Source organism: Peromyscus californicus, unplaced genomic scaffold (genome assembly GCF_007827085.1).
Source record: "Peromyscus californicus insignis strain IS unplaced genomic scaffold, ASM782708v3 Scaffold_3__1_contigs__length_106647218, whole genome shotgun sequence".
In the NCBI taxonomy this organism is placed as follows: domain Eukaryota; kingdom Metazoa; phylum Chordata; class Mammalia; order Rodentia; family Cricetidae; genus Peromyscus; species Peromyscus californicus.
Genome location: NW_026294551.1, coordinates 68,247,210 through 68,264,401, shown reverse-complemented (window position 1 = coordinate 68,264,401; position 17,192 = coordinate 68,247,210). Strand labels below are relative to the sequence as shown.

Sequence of the window (17,192 nt, the reverse complement as noted above, 5' to 3'; positions counted from 1 at the left end):
CTCATAAAACTTTTAAACTGTTCTTGCCTTCCACCATGATGGCCCCAAGGACTGAACTAAAATAAAGTACCTTTACCTGCCAGCCTGACTTTGTGCTTTTGTGACCAGGTTCAGGATGACCTTGAACTACTGATCCAAGCCTCACCATGCCAAGCTGTGGGATTGCAAGTATGCACCACTTTGCTCTGCTTTAATTACTGTTTTGTTTGTGGTTTTTTGAGGTAGAGTTTCTCTCTGGAACTCGCTCTGTAGACCAGGCTGGCCTCAAATTCATGGAGATCTGTCTGCCTCTGCCTCCCGAGTGCTGGGATTAAAGGCACATGCCACCACCTCTAAGAGCTCAGCCAGTGCTCTTAACCACTGTGGAAGGCACCACTTCCTACACAGGTGGTCCTGGGCTATATAAGAAAGCTAGCTGAACATGAACCTGAGTGCGTCAGCAAGCAGGTCCTCCATGATTTCTGCTTCAGTTCTGCCCTAACTTTCCTCTGTGATGGACAGTGTCCTAGAAGTATGAGCCAATACATCCTTTCCTCCCCTAAGTTGCCTTTGGTGAGAATCCTTTTTTTTTTTTTTTTTTTTTGCTCCCCACCCCTGGTCACAGTATTCTATCACAGCAACAAAAACCAAACCAGAACAGGCTCTTTCTGGCCACTGGACACCAAGGATTTGGTAAAATCCCAGCAGTCTTGAGGTTGCAGGCAGAGGATTCCCTCCCCCAACCTCATTCCCACTAACCCCACTACATACCTTCATGGCCTTGAATAGCCTTTCAGCGAAATATTCTGGGGTACTGCGGATGCACTTCACTGGGAAAAAGGAGGGAAAAGGGAGATGAGGACTAGTTATTTCCATTGCCTCGGAAAAGGGAAGGCACCTACAGGGCTCCCTCCTTCCCTCCCTCCCTCTCCTCCATTTCTAGCCTTGGGTGTGCTGGGAAGTGCTTTATAACTGAGATAGAGGCCACATCCTTTCATTACTTTTTATTTATTTTGAAACAGTCTTTGCTGAATTGCCCAGGCTAGCCTCACATTTATTCTCATAGCTCAGGCAGGCCTTAAACTTGCAGTCTGGCTGCCTCAGGCTTCCCTAGCGATGGGATTGCACATGGTGCTACCAGTTGTTCCTAACTCTTGGGGGCCACCAAGTTCAAAGGCAGGAGGAGTCCTTGTCCTCAGCCTCAGAGTACCTCCAGCTTTAAACACAAGGGAAGCGTGTTTACCTGTGTGTGTGTGTGTGTGTGTGTGTGTGTGTGTGTGTGTGTGTGTGTGTTTGGTTGGTTGGTTGGGAGTGATGCACACCATAATCCCAGCCCTCCAGAGATGGAGGGAAAAGGGTCAGAAATTCAAGGTCATCTTTGGCTACACAGTGAGTTGAGGCCAGCATGGGATATAGGAGATCCTGCCTCAAAAATTAAACAAACAAACAAACAAACAAACAAACAAATAAAAGAAAAGAAAAAAGAGGTCTGGAGAGATGGCTCAGTGGGTAAGAGCACTGGCTGCCCTTCCAGAGAACTCAGGTTCAATTCCCAGCACCCACATGGCAGCTCAGCACTGTCTGTAACTCAAGTTCCAGCAGATCTGACATCTTCATACAGACATACATGCAGGCTGAACACCAATGCACATAAATTAAAGAAAAAAAATATAAGAAAAAAAAAAAAGAAAAGAAAGCAGGAAACAAGGCTGGGCATGCAGCTCAGTGGCAGAGGGAGTGCTTGCCTAGTACACACAAAGTCCCCAGCGCCAACTAAGTCAAGCACGGTGTCGTGTGTGCTCACGCACATGCAGAGGCGGAAGCAGGTGGTCCAGAGTCAGCCTCAGCTGACCTCATAATTCAAGGCCAACCTGGGCTAAATGAGACCGTGTCTCAAAAACAAAAACCAACTAACTTGTGGCCTGGCTATGACTCTTAAAATACCAGACTGGCAAAGAACTCAGTAAATCCAGCCATCCCCCCACCTTCATTTAATCAATGAGGAAATGAAGGTCCGGCTAGGCTAGGTGACTTGCCCCAGCTGCGCGGGATACTTAATACAGCGTGGTGCCTGGCAAGCAGATTCTCCAAGGTCTTTGATAACTATTATCCCAATCTAAGGTGGATGTTTTCTACCCTTATCACACAGGACATCAGTGTCTAAGGCTGAGTTCTGTCCCATGCCCAGCCTCAGCCATGCTGCTCAACCAATCCTCTACTACCTGCTTTTTCTAACTCCACCCCATGGGAATCCCTTTCCTTCCTGTCCCCTTACTTCTGGGTTGACATCCCAGACTCCTTTGCAGCGCCCAGTACATACCCACGGCCAACATCAGCTTCTCAAAGTCTCCAGACAGCTCCCCTCGGATACTGGCTTCAATGGGCTTCCCCGTGGTCTTCAGATACTCATCAAACACTGAGGGAGACAGACGACAGACAGACACGACATCTAACAGTGTTGCCATAGCAACAACAAAAGAACAAAGACTTTCGAAGGGGATGACATAATAGCCGATAATCAAATGCTAGCCGGAGGCTGGGGCTGGCACTTCGGTGCGGTGGCTGGGAGGTGACACAGTTGTGTCATATTTGCTGTCCAGGACTCCATCTTGAGACAGGGCTGTCCTGGCAAGGACTCAGGTAAGGAACGAGACAACCCACAGCAGGGCTAGTATTTGGTTTGGAAGTGAAGTGGCTCCCATGCTCCATCAGTAGAAAGGGGAAAGAGAAAGGGGTTCTCGGTGTCACTCTTGGAGGAGCTGCGGTTTTTGGGAACTCACCCAACCGCAGGTGCTGTTTGCTACGGTTTCCCAAGATGTAAATGAACTGGGCCTCGTCTGTTCCCCATTTCAGTTCCCCGGCCTCGTACAGGTCCTGAGAAGGAAGAAGCGGGTGAGATGTAACGGAAAGACCAAACCTGGGGAGACAGGACACACTCCGAGCAGCTACCTGATCCTGAACGCGGCAGTTACCGGTGACCTCTGGACCTTTGCTCACCCCCCTCTTTCCGTGGAGGCTCCCACTCAACCTTCACTGCCCAGGTTGGACATCCTCCCTTCTTCCAAAAATACCCCCATGGTCTGTTAAATGAATGCTTTCCTTCTCTCCCTTTCCAAAGCTCCCCTAGTTTCCTCTTTCTGTGTGTGGCTGGGTGGGTGGGGGGGATGGGTGGTGGAGGGGTGTCAGAGGGTCAACCTCGGGTTTTGTTCCTCAGGAACTGTCCACCTTGTTTGCTTTTTTTTTTTTTTGAGGTGATGTCTTCAGCTTTTTACATGGGTGCTGGGGATCAAATGCAGGTTACCATTTCACTCCAACACACTCGCTGACTTCACACGCTACATGCTACCTCTGAAAGAAACCTACATCTCTTTTCCTGGTGAAATCCTATAAAAATCACCCTGTGATTCAGGGATTTTTGGTTGCTCGATACAAAAGACTTCACCCCTACCCCACCCCAAAGCCCCTGACCTTTCCCCTCCCACAAGGCTCCTGGCAGAGCCATAGAGACCTCCATCAGCATCGCTTACCTGGACATCCTGTTGGACCAAGTCCTCGCTCACAACATCATCATTCTCCCGGGTTCCCTGGATGGAGAGACAAGGGAGTGTGTGTTTCCAATGTATGGAGCCAGGGGGAGGCCCATGAGAGTGACTGAGCAGGAGAAATGCCCAGTGTCTATTTTGTACAGAGTTGTAGGGAGCCTCTCCCTGACCAAACAGGAGTCTTGGGAAAGACTGAAGTCCTTCTGGTACCTCCATCCCAGGGCGGCAGACAAAAGCCCTGTACTTTGAAGACAGAGCTCTAGAGGGCAAAGCCACAGGTCTTGGCACTCTCCAGATCATTTCATGACAATAATGCCCAAGGGGTAAAGGGTGGTCCAGGGTCTTACTATGTAGCCTTGGCTGACCCAAAACTTACTATGTAGACCAGGTTGGCCTAGAACTTACACTGATCCTTCTGCCTTTACCTCTTGAGCATTGGAATCTTAGACATATAGTCATGTCCAGCCTAGAATTGCACATTTGTGTGCTAATACTAGGGTCTCTCATCCCCCTAACCCAAGAATTTACCCATGAGGATTTGGGACTTGTATTCTAAGGTCTGAAATCCCAGAAGGGAGTTCAAGGTACATGAGGAGGGGAAGGAGGCTGTGAATGAGGCATCTGGGTTTCCATAGGGCACAAGCCTGTGTAAAGCATGGCGTTGGGACAAGGGTAGACCAACAGACAGAGCCTAGGCTTCAGAGGGGCCTCTCGGCTCCAGAGGATAAAACAAGTGGGGATGGGCAGTGAAGGAGGCCGGCCTAGAGGAGGCCCTCACACCCTGCAGTCCTCCAGGGCCACTTGTTTGAGAAGCAGTGAAAGGACCCTGTGGCTCCCATGGGGAGAGCAGTAGAAAGGGGCATATGTCTGCACGCAGACCCACCTGGAGCAGCACCACCAGCATCTTCTGGAAGTGGCCGGAAGTGTCTCCAATGATGTCAGACTCCAGATCTCGCTCATAGGCTGTGGAAGGAACACAGGGGCTCTAGTCTCATCCCCCACCCCAAGCCTCTAGGATCCAGAACAGAGGTCATTTGCTCCCCGCACCCCGTATGATTAGCTGTTGTTATAAACCCCAATCCAGTCTGCATGGCTGCCATGACAAGTGTCCCTTCACAGCTGCTAGCACCAGGACACACTCAAGTGGATTCTTCCTACTTCTGTCCCCTTGTACCATCCCACTGGATCGTCATCCTCACCTGGACAGAGGGTTCTTCCACCCACAGTGACAAGGCAGCTGTCATAAAGTTCATATCTGATTGCAACACCCCTGACCTGTCACTGGACTCTGAGTAAAATGTCAGCGTTCTTTTGGTTACAAAGTCCTCTGTGATGCTAACTCACCCTCTACCTCTTCAGCCTCATCTGGGCCACCTAACTCACTTCTGCAGAGGGGTCTATATACCGTTGTTCCCTCTGCCAGAAGGACAATCTGTCACCCCATTCTCCATACAACAAGCACCTCACTTCCTCCTAAGACAGGTTTTCTGACATAGGTCCTCTCTTGGGAATGTCTGGTTCTTGTTCATTTCCTTCATAAAATCTGACCACTGTCTGTCATTATTATTTTTCTCTGAGACTCATCGTTATTTCAGGAGGCTACAAGTTCCAGCTATCAGAGACTACACTGCTTTTATCTACCACCATCTCCTGAGAACCTGAACACTGTCTGGCACAGAACAGGCACTTACTACATGGATGGACAGAAAGATGGTGGATAGAGAGAGGGATATATATGGGTGGGAAGATGGATATGGATGAGTAGATGGATAGATGAGTGGGTGGATAGATGGATTGATGAGTGTGTGGACAGGAAGATAGATGGGTGTTAGATGGATGGATAAATGGTGTATAGATGGGTGGGTAGATGATGGATAGAAGGATGGGTAGGTGGTAAATGGATGGGAAGATAGATGGATGAATGGTAGATGGATGGGTTGATGAATGAGTGAATGGATGGATGAGAAGATGGATGGATGATGGGTGGATGTATGAGAGGATAGATGGATGTTGGATAGATGGAATGTGGATGGGTAGTGTGATGATGGCTAGAAGGATGAGTGGATAGATGGATGAATGGTAGATGGATGGGTTGATGATGAGTGAGTGGATGGATGATGGGTGGATGTATGAGAGGATAGATGGATGTTGGATGGATGGATGGAATGTGGATGGGTAGTGTGATGATGGCTAGAAGGATGAGTGGATGGTGGGTGAGTGGATGGATAGATGGGTAGAGAGATGGATGGTCAGAGGGAGGGTGGGTGGTTAGTCTCAGTGGCCCCCGCCCTTGCAGTCTGAGTGTCCTTCCCGCCCATCTCACCGTCTTTGTACGCAGCCACTAGCTGGTGCATCTGCTCATTGGTCCGGGAGGCCAAAATCTCAATGAGGCACTTCTCATCTGTGCCAATGCCCTGCAGGAGAGAAGGAACATGTCAGGTAGAGCCGAATGGGAAGCCCTTAGCCACAAGGGGACCCTGGGGCAGCCTGGGCTGTGACACCTCCTGTAGTCATGGTGTCTTTGTCTCAGCTCTTGGGTATCATTTGGGAGATGCCACCCTAAGACTCGAGGCATGGGTTCTGGTCCCACGTGTACAGCAGCTGTCTTGACTTCTCACTAAGAAATGCAGTCTTGGGATTAAGGATGTGGCTCAGTTGGTATAGTTCTTACCCGGCATGCAATAAGGTCCCGGGTTTGACCCAGTGCTGCATAATAGGCACAAACCTCTAGTCCCAGTATTTAGGAGACAGAGGTAGAAGGCTTAGGAGTTTAAGGCCAGCCTGGGCTACATGATACCCTGACTCAATAAATAAATAAAACCAACACAATCCTGCATTCTTTTTCTTCTAGAATCACCACCAAAAGCAAGATGGGGCATTGGCAACTTTACTAGAATAGTAAAAGTTTACTGCAGAGATTACACCAGGGTTGGCATTCCTGCACAAATCCTCACAGCCTGATGGGAAAATAGAGTCTCACTGTGTATTGCCAGAGTCTTGTCTGTGGAGTACATGGTGTTCATTAAGTCGGACTGAGTGATCTTCCAATGAATTCTCCAAGTCACCCACCCAATGGAGGAAGCATGCCAGCACTTTGTACATAAAGTGAACATTTATAAAACCTTCAACAACAACAACAATGACTTCATCTTTCTGGCCACAATTTTCTCATCCATACAATGGGAAAGCTCGTCGTTGAGCTGCCAAATTCTAAGGCTAAGAAAGCAATACATTCTTGCATGGCTAAGTGTATCCACTCATGAATTGAATCTATGTGTGAGAACTCAATGATGGCAGAGGTCATAGACTTTATAAACTATAAAGTGCCAGGTATAATCAAGGGCTTTGTGTACATTTTTCTGGATGCTAGGGATGGAACCAACCCAGAGCGTCAAAGCAGGCATTCTACCACTGAGTCACACACCCTAAATCAGGGACTTTGTGTACACATGCAAGTATTTGCATGCAGAGGTCAGAGGTCAACTTCAGGTGTCTTCTTTATCACTCTCCACTTTAGTTTTTCAAACAGGGTCTCTTACTAAACCTAGAACTTGCTGTTCTGGCTAGGCTGACTAACCACTAGGGCCTGGTGATCTCTGTTCCCACTCTCTACAAGACGGGCGTTATAGGTGCCTGGCTTTTATGGAGAATTTGAAGTCAAGTCTTCATGCTTGCAATAGCCAGCACTTACCCACTGAGCCATCTTCCCAGTGGCCCCCCCCGCCGCCTTTTTGGTCTTTTCTGTAACCGAGGCTATGGTCTCAAACTTACCATCCTCCTGCCTTCACTCCCCAGTGCTGTGACTGATAGCCTGCACTACCACACCCACTCAAGGGTTTTGGCCCCTCTTCCTAGAGGGCATCCCTCTGCTTTAAACAGGTTAAGTCTTGCTGAAACCTGGACACACATCCCCAGCCTGGAATGTCCCCTGCACTCCTACCCACCAGAGCCTCTACAGACTTTTGGGCTCAACTTGGTCCTCTTAGAGCCAGTGTCTTGCAATAATTAGTTTTTATTGTGTCCTTAAGCTTCTAGTGTATTGGACAGCATTTGTCTCCACGTCTCCAGTTTCTCAGGACTATAACCCCTGGCATGGGGATCAGAACAAAGGCCTCATTTTTACAGGGTCTACTTTTCCCTGACATCTGTCCACATCTGTTAGGCTGCAGAAGACTAGGAAACCCATCTGGGACAGGCTGCCTCTTAAAGCAGGACACATGGGCTGGGTGGGCAGGGGCTGACCACAAGCTTGTGGCATAGCCCAGAACTTATCAGCCCTATCTGCACCCCCAGTGCACACTCGGACCCATGCTTCTTACCGAGATGGCGTCTTTAATTTCTTTGGCATCACAATAGGCAAGTGGCCTCATCAGGTTCACGATCAGCCGCTCGAACTTCCCTGTCAACTCATACTTCAAGTCGGCAATGAGGTCCTGGGGGTGGAGGAGCACCATGGTAGGAATGGGTGATAAGTGAATGCTTTCTCTGCCTGGTCCAAGGCCTTGCTGAATCCAGCTCTCAGGAGGAGACACCACCATCGCCCCTTATAGAAGATTCTAGAGACTTCAGGCCACTGCCCCAAGTCACGTAGCTAGCAACTGGGCTACGCAGGTTCAAGCCCTCAACATCCTCCCCCTCCACTGTCTGTCTTTTCTAGGATCCGGGAGTGTAGAGAGTGGCTATGGCACAGGTCTGCTTTCTCAGTGCAGGGCCTAACACCTGCACGGTGCCCAGCGCAAGGTACTCAGATGACGCGTGAGACCAAAGGACAAGTAAGAGCAGAGTGGGAAGAGCCAGCATGCAGGCAGAATGGAGAAGAATGCCAGGAAAGGATCCTGAATAACAAGACAGGAAGTGACGGTTCCCTTCCCCCCCGGCCCTCCAGCCGCCACGCTTACCTTGCCATAGAGGGACTTGTAACTCTGGCAGATCTCCTGCCTCTGCTTGTTGCTGCGGGAGGTGATCAGCTCCAGTATGGACTCTTTGTCACTGCCTAGAAGAGTTGAGGGCACTTGTTGTTAGTGACTAAACAAGACATGGCCTTCAGGTTCAGAATCCTGTGCTAACTTCAAGCACTTTCAAAACGTCCTTTTACAAAAAAAAAAAAAAAAACAAAACCAAAAAATGTCCTTTCGACTGTTTGCACCTAAGTCTTCATGGTTCAAGGGGAGCATGCCCAGAGGCATTTATGTCACTTTAAAGTGAGCATGCTTGGGACTGTACCCCTAACACGAGGGCGCGCTCGCTCGGGAATGGGATCACTCGGGAATGGGACCATGGCTGTGTGAATCTGTACAGGCCTGCATTAAAATGTCCGTGCTTTGTTTGTTCAGCAAGAACGCTGGCTTGAAAATGACTGCGGGCCTCCTCACCTGCCGCAGGGAATAAATCTTTCTCCACCAATCTCTACTGTGCATATTTCGACTTGCTCGACAAGATGCAAGCCTACTATATTCGGTTACACTGTCACCGTGCCCAGCCTGCCTCCAGGAAGCCCTCCAGCGCTGCTTCCTTTATCAGACAGAGGCCTTGCAGCTCCTGCAGGTTATCAGCAGAAACCTTCTGCTCTCAACAAAGAGGTGACAGCAGTGGTTCTCAACCTGTGGGTCACCCCTCAAATCAGCTATCCTGAGTATAAGATATTTATATTACAATTCAAAACAGTTACTGGGCGGTGGTAGCGCACACCTTTAATCCCAGCACTTGGGAGGCAGAGGCCGGCAGATCTCTGTGAGTTCAAGGCCAGCCTGGTCTATAGAGCGAGTTCCAGGGCAAGCTCCAAAGCTATACAGAGAAACCCTGTCTCGAAAAACAAACAAACATGGCTGGAGAGATGGCCCAGTGGTTAAGAGCCCTGTCTGCTCTTCCAGAGGACCGGGGTTCAACTCCCAGCACCCACATGGCAGCTCATGACTGTTTGTAATTCCAGTTCCAGGGGATCTGACACCTTCACACCAATGCACATAAAATAAAGTTTAAAAAATATTAAGAACAAACAAACAACCAAACACACAAACAAAAAAAACCCCAAGAATTTGTAACAGTAGAAAATTATAGTTACGAAGTGGCAACGAAATTATTTTATGTATTAAAGAGTCACAACATCAGGAAAGTTGAGAACCACTGGTCTAAAGGGACCTAAGTCCCCACAGAGAGGAGTCATTGCATTCACAACACCTGAGCTCAAAGGGTCCCTGACTGAGCTCTCTGTGGCACAAATGCAGAAAGTGAGACCCAGAGACAGGTGAGGACTTTCACAAGGCTTCACAATGCACTTGACTTAGAAAAACCCAGATGTTCTAACAGCTTGTGTTCTGCCAACTGCAGACGAGCAAGGGTGTCGATAAGCACAAATTCAGGTCAGTGGTCACCCTGAAGAAAGGCAGGGAGTCACCAGGAGGCTGCCAGCTCACCAAGGTTCCCAGCTATACTAACCAGGTCATTCCTTAAGCTCAGGTCTGTGGGTAAGGCTTCAGTATTCTTTATCTCTTTAGTGGTTACACACACACACACACACACACACACACACAGAGGTTTTTTTTGGTTTGACATATTTTATTGTAAATTTATAAAATATGAAAAGAGGCCAAAAAAAAAAGTGAATTAAATAAGCTCTGGCCTGCACAAGATCCTGGGTCCAATCCCTAGCAACAGGAACAAACAAAACAAAACCAAACCACATTGCGACATTCCAGGCTCCTCCCCCACCAACAGCTATTTGGTGGATCCTTTTCCAGGGAAAGGAGACATTCTCTCAAGGATGGAGGAGGAAGGCTTCTAAGACTTGGAAGCTCATGAAATTTACAAGGCTCAGCAGAAGTTCAGGGACCTTAGCAGATTCAGAAAGCCCAGACTGAGACATAGACCATAAGGCTCCAAGATTCTAAAAGCAGTAACAATGGCTGCAGAGAGGCAAGCCTCTCTGGCGGAGCTGTCTGCAACTGGGCAGGGGTTACTAAGGACGCAGCTTTCCAGTGAGTGGTTTTTTTGGTCATGTGGCTGTTTTGGGGTCACCTATGCTCCTGTAAGTAACCCCAATAAACTCACTGGTTTATCAAACTAGATGAATGGAATGGTGTCTTTGGTTTGTTGTTAGTCCCCTAACTGGGTAAAGTCTGTTCATCTTTCTCTAGGAAAAGTCACAGAATACCGCAAATGACTTGAGGGTAGGCCACATGTTGGGGTGACTGGCTATCTCCCACGCACCCTCCTTCCCATAGGACCCACTCTTGGGGAGCCGACACCCACCGAAGCCCTTCATGGCTGTATACAAAGCCTCGGCATCCTGATTTGGATCAAAGTCTGGGAAGTCATGGATGGAGCCTCGGTACATTGCACCCTGTGGAGAGAGAAGCAGAGGGTGAGTTCTGACCTTGGGCCTGGACCCAGGACAGACCGTTAGCTCTGGTTCAGGCCGAGCTCTGTTCCCCAGAGAAAAAAACAAGGGTTGAGGTCACCTGGGAAGGGTGTGGCTGACTCTTCAGAACTATTAGATGCAGCCTGCTCAAAGGGACAGTGCCTTTCCTCCAAGGGAGGGCGGCTTGGCCAAGGCTCACCATCCTTCATCACTTGGCACCACCAGGAGAGGTTAAAGTATGGCTGAGTGGCTGGGTGGAAATGAGCCCTGTGAGTGACGGGAGTCCCACCTGCGGGGTGTGTGTGTGTGTAGCTGGAGGTCAGAGGTCAGCCACAGGTGTTATTTCTCAGGTGTCACCCACCTCATTTTTGTTTGTTTTGACATAGGGTCTCACTATGTGGCCATTTTTCATAGCATTTTTACAGTTTACCAAGCCTCTTACCTCCATTAACACAGATATATTAGCCACTGCAGGAGTGTTTAAGGTCTACAACCAAACCCTGAGAAGGAAGGAGCCCCACAGACCCCAACCCTCTTCCCTGCTTCCCCTCAGCTACACAAACCTAACAGCTGCCAGCTACTCACAGGGACCCAGAGCTGCTCTCAAATTCAATACCAAGATGAGCATTGGTCCTGGGGGCCCAGTAAACGGAGCTGTGAAACGGCATCTGAGGATAAGCTGGCAGGGTCCTTGCAGGCCAGAAGAGGAAGGCAGAGAGCCAGGAGACCTCAGACATCAGATCAAAGCTGAATTAACAATGGGCTGCTTCACAGAGGAGCAGATGTGGGCCAGCCATACAGTATGGAGAAGTATGGGGTCTGAGAGAGCCACCGGGCAAATCCAGTACACCAGGGGCTGTCACTGGGCAGGCACACAGCACATAATCCGTGCCAGGCCCTGGGCCAAGGGCTAAAGATTCAGAAAAACCAAAGATCTAATTTTGTTGAGCCCCTCGCCCAGTGGCGGATATGAGCGATAAATGATTGTAGTAAACACCTAAGGAGAGAGGCAAGTTACGGAAGAGCAGCTAAGCCCAACACCAGCTCCAAAAGGAGACCAGAAAAAGTTCTGTGGATGGAGGAGCAGCGGGAGGCCGGGGAGCACAGTGGCAGACCAAGGAGCCCATAGATTGTGCCTTCAAGGAGTGAGACACAGACAAAACGGAAGTCCTCCCATGGTCCGGTGTCCCCTGGTGGCTCCTACCACAGCATCCAGCCAGACATCTGTCTGCCCTCTGCCTTCGGTCACCGAGCTGACTCTTGAGAGGTATGCATGTGTGGGTGCAGGGCTGCTATTTAAAGTTCTCAAAGGGCGGGTGACCAGAAAGGGACACAGCCTTCTTCCCGCCATTCGTGAATCCCCTGCAACCTGATCTCAGCCCTGGGCAAAGAAAGAGAAAACAGGCCAGACAGCAGACCAGGCGAGGGATGGCGCATGCTGGCCCCACCTCCTGCCTAGACTCCCTCCGCCCTCTTCAGCCCTTCTGCCACATTTGCATTTGCGCAGGGCCACCCTGGAGAGTCTGATCCAGGGACCTGAGGTCCAGCGTCAGGCCTGATCTGCACACGGCTCAGAGACTGACCAGAAGAGGTCCCCAAGCCCCTGTTATTGGAAAAATGACAGCGTCCAGCTGGAATTTTACCTCCTAACCATTTGGTGTTTCTGTTTATCCTGGTCTAGCAATGTCAAAGAATGGCCATCAGCTTCTAGGGTGGAGAAAAAGGGGGCAGAGGGGACCAGGATGTCTGCTTAGCAAAGGGCCTTAAAGACTTTTTAGTCTAACCTTCCTCCTGAACCTTTTGAGTTGTTTGTTGGTTGGTTTGACATAAGGTCTCATATAGCCAAGGCTGGTCTTGAACTCACTATGTAGCCAAGGCTGACCTTGAACTCCTGATGCACCTGCCTCTGCCACCTGAGTGCTGGGATTACAGGTGAGTGACACCACTCAGCTCTTTGATTCTTGACTCCACAAGGACAGGAGCCATCAGGAATGGGACATGACTACATAGGAGAATAGTGGATCCCCACACCTAGCACAGGCTTAGCAATGGAGACCAGAAAGGCTTGCTAAATGTAACTGAGTTGAATGAAGGAACTAAAATGTTCTCTTCTGAAGTGAAGAATGCTAAAGAGGGAAACAGGCGGGGGGGGGGGGGGGGGGGGGGGGAGGGGGGAAGCAGTTGGACTCCTTAGAATGGATTCTTAGCCTCATGGCTCAGCATTGGAGATGCTGGGACCAGCACTGAAATGTCCAACTTTGAAATAGCTTTCTGGGAGCCAGGTCCTCTGGGGTCTGTCTATCTGGGACAGCCAGCTGCTGCCATGACACGTGATGTTTTCCTCTCCACCTGCCTGAGTCCACATGTCCATCATCTCTCTAGATCCAACCTCCTTGCCACTGATCCTGAGGCTCACTTGGAGAATAAGGCAACGTATCTTAAAATTTCAAGGACCCAAAATAGAGAGGACAAGTGACATGTGACCAGCCAGCATATCAGAGGCCTGACGGGGGAGGGGAAAGATGACTGTTTCTAGCAAACCAAGCTTTCACCCTCCCTGCCAGATGCCAGGATGGTGTGGTGGGTCATAAGGGAAGGACTGACCATCACATAGCCTAGGGCTTCTTCCTCAGCTAATGACACCCACTGTCTCTCCTTGAAGACAAACATGGAGTTATTGTACTGCACTGTCTGCCTCCCCTGCTGGGATGGCAGCTTCTGGAGACCTATTTCCTCTCTGTGCCAGGATGACCCACTTTCAAGTTATAAACAGTCATCAGTGCCCCATCATGCCTAGACCCCAACACACAGATTCTCATTTCCAAGGAAACCAGAACCACCCACTCATCCATCTGTTATTCATCTGCCTATCTACCTACCAATCCACCATTTGCCCATTTATGCTGCAGTCTATCCTTCCATTTATTTACCTGTCTGTTCATCTGTCCATGCATCTATCAATCTGTCCATCTACCTACCATTTCATCTACCTACCAAGCTACCCATTTATCTTCATGCCCATCCATCCACCCAACTATCCATCCATCCATTCATCTACCCACACATGCATGCATGCATCCATCCATCTCTCAGTGAGAACCTACTATGTGCTAGTGCTAAGCCCAGGAACCTGTAAGAACTCAGTCTAGCAGGGAACAACATGGTAAATGAAGCCACAATCCAGTCAGCTAAGAGCAGCACAGGGGCCGGAGAAGAAACCCTGTGAAGGCCGGGACTGCATCTATCTTACTCACTGAGGTATTCCAGCCCCTAGCACAGGACCTAGGACATCTAGGCACACCTTGGTATTTGCTTCAGAAATAAACAAGTGAATTACTGAGAATACATCCTAAGCAGATTAGAGCTGACTTCCTGGAGATGATGTCTGAGTTCTTGTGAGTTCTACAGGATGGGTAACAGTGGCCCTCCACCATGGGGAGAGAGGCTGTGGAAATTACCACATGGAGGAGACCTGGCAGAGGCCTGGGAGACAGTGAGAACATTGGGGAAAGGAACCCCAGGTTACAGTGCTTAGGAGCCGATGCCCAGAGTCTGTCAACTCGTGTGGGGTACAATGAGCCTGAAGCAGAAGATGGGGTCGCCGTGTCAATGAGAGCCTGCAGTCCTGATGGCTACCCTGGGCATGCCACCTACATCAGGGCCTAGGCAAAGCAAGGCTCTTGCACCTGCCATTGCCGTCTCTGCTCTTAAACAGAGATGCTCCTCACGATACTGTTTCTGGGGTTTTGCATTTTTTTTTCCAGGAAGCTTAACCGTGTAACCCATCTTCTGTGTAGGTTAAAAGCAGTCAAGCAGCAGCAGCCATTTCAAACTTTCTCAAGGTCAATAGCAGGGATGCCTTAGCTTCTTTTCTGTCACTGTGATTAAATACCCTGAACAAAAGCTACTTAAGGGAGAAGGGGCTTATTTTGGTGCAGTCCATCATGATGGAGAAGTTGGGGTGGCAGCTGGCTGTGCTCCTTACACTGTCGAGAAGCAGAGAATAATAAATGCTTGTGCTTAGCTCATTTTCTCCTTTTCACACAGTCTAGGACCCCAGCCTAAGGAATGGTGCTACCCACAGTGGTAAGTCTTCCTACCTCAATTAACTTAATTAGGGTAATCCTCCAGAATTGGGCACAGTGGGATACCCCCTTAATCCCAGCACTTGGGAGGCAAAGGCAAGCAGACCTCTGTCTGTTCAAGACTAGCTTGGTCTAAACAGTGAGTTCAGGCCAGCCAGAGCTACATAGCAAGACTCTCATTTTAAAAAAGAGGAGAGGGGAGAAAATCCTTCCCTAGGCATGCCAAGAAGACCATTTCCCTAGGTGGATCTAGAGCACATCAAGCTGACAACTGAGATTAATCATTACAGGGGACGTGTTGGAGGCAGCAAGTGCCAAGATAGATTCTGAGATGGTTCCCAAACGCTCACAGCCACATACACCCAGGGTCTCTATGACCATAGGATTGAAAGCTGCCTAGAGGGGCTGAGTGGAGACAAGAGGCTAATGGCCTGCACAGGCTTGGCCAAAGTATTCACGGAAAGACAAACTAAATGGGGATCTAGTTCAGTCTCCCATGCTGCTCTGTACAATGATGGAGAAGTCTTTTCAGTGCTTGCCTTCTAGCTCCATGATCCAAGATGTCACACTGTCATGGGTACTGCAAGCAGAGTAGGCCTTAGCTCTGGCTGCTAACATAAAGGTATAGAAGCATTCCCCCAAAACATCTAGGCTTAGCTCCCACAGGCCATGACTCGCCCCGTTGTGGAAGTTTATATTCCTAAATGCCATGTGTGCAGAGGCCCAGGCCACCTGTCATCAGCCTGTCCCACCCTGTGCAGACAGGATTCTGGATGCAGATACCCAGGGTGGAGGGAGTGGGGAGAAAGCTTTCCACCCTGAAATATTTAGCAGACCCTGTTGCCAGGTGGTGAGCAGCCTGGGCCCTGGGGCTCCAGCCTGTGAGGCTCCACCCCAGCTACTACAGGTGTCCTGGGACTCATAGAACACAGATAAACATTACCTAGGCAGACAACTGTCTGTATGGGAACTCTAGCAGAGAGCAACCATAACCAGCTCTGGCACCCACCTCATCCTGCAGCTGCTGGGGTCCCAGGACACACACCTGCCCCTCTCTCCCTGTCTGCAAAGTGTTTTTATATCCACTACAGTATCCCAATACCAAATGTCACTAGTGACCAGGCCACAGAGCCACATCTCCCAGGGCCTTCCATGGAGTCATAGTCTGCCCTCTTCCCAAGTTTACCTCTTTGGAAGGGGACAGGAAGGACCAGTCAGCATGATGGAAGGGGCTAAGGTGACTGGACCCAAGGAGCGTGAACAGTGTGCTGTGTGTCTGCAAGGGTGTGTGGGTGTGTGCACACGTACGTGGGGCACTACAGACAGTGCTGAGAACAGGTAACAGACCAACTTCCTTTTTCACATCCCTCAGTACTATCTTCTGCAACCCTCTCCCTCTTGAGGTTGCTGCCCACCAGTTACTCAAAATTACCCTTCGCCCTGACGAGGTTGGATTCTTTCTCAGTTCTGGCTGTCTGATCCAGTCAGTCCGCTCCAGACCCTTCTTGTTTTCCAAAGCCGCTTGACCCAAAGGTGCCCTTCTGCTTTCATGTCCAACCTCTTTTATGTCCCACCGAAGCATGGTACAAGGACATCTGACTTGCACTCACGCCCAGCCACCCTGAAACTTGCTTGCAGAAGGTCCCTGGCCCAAACCTCTGAACCCCAAGTCTTGGTCCTACTGTTCTTTCAGACTGACCTGTCGCTTGAGTCATTCAGAATCCTGCAGGGCAAGTGCCTCCCAGCTCCTGTGCCCGCCCGCGAGCACGAACACACACACACACACACACACACACACACACACAGGAAGAGGGAAGCAGCAACAGCTCCTGGAGCTTTGCCCACAACAACGAACACTCTTCCCTGATCGGCCTGATCAGAGAGGCTGTGGAACCAAACACGCTCCTCAGGGGTGTGGAGGGAAGCTGGGCAAGAACTATTTTGAGGGTCTGCCTTGTATCATATAAACACGACTCTCTGCAAGCTGCGACTATCCCTGGTTCATTGGGTGTCACGTGAGGGATGAGAAGTGAAATTGGCTCTCAGTTCGGCCAGGGGGTAAGAGGCCTGCTTTGTGATCAGAAGTTCCAGAGATGGATTAAGCAACAGAAGGGGGTCAGCTGGGGATCCCTCAGCTCATCCTGCCCTTCCAATGCCAGGTGCGCACTGTAAGGGTAGCCAACTGGGACCTCTCTCAGGCGAACCCTAATGCAGAGGAAGCCCTCACAC

The 17,192-nt window shown here is 49.8% G+C and overlaps 1 protein-coding gene across 3 annotated transcripts in view; it reads right to left on the bottom strand.

Annotated features, from left to right (window-relative positions):
* The window catches only part of Anxa6 (annexin A6), a 50,787-nt gene that overhangs the window by 21,384 nt on the left and 12,211 nt on the right, over nucleotides 1-17,192 (bottom strand). For all 3 annotated transcript variants that reach the window (XM_052757688.1, XM_052757686.1, XM_052757687.1), the window contains exons 3-11: nucleotides 10,770-10,860; nucleotides 8,420-8,514; nucleotides 7,841-7,954; nucleotides 5,845-5,935; nucleotides 4,405-4,484; nucleotides 3,507-3,563; nucleotides 2,760-2,853; nucleotides 2,300-2,395; nucleotides 751-809 (exon numbers count right to left, since the gene is read on the bottom strand). In XM_052757688.1, coding sequence (XP_052613648.1) covers nucleotides 751-809; nucleotides 2,300-2,395; nucleotides 2,760-2,853; nucleotides 3,507-3,563; nucleotides 4,405-4,484; nucleotides 5,845-5,935; nucleotides 7,841-7,954; nucleotides 8,420-8,514; nucleotides 10,770-10,860 — 777 coding nt within the window. The remainder of the gene's footprint in view (nucleotides 1-750; nucleotides 810-2,299; nucleotides 2,396-2,759; nucleotides 2,854-3,506; nucleotides 3,564-4,404; nucleotides 4,485-5,844; nucleotides 5,936-7,840; nucleotides 7,955-8,419; nucleotides 8,515-10,769; nucleotides 10,861-17,192) is intronic.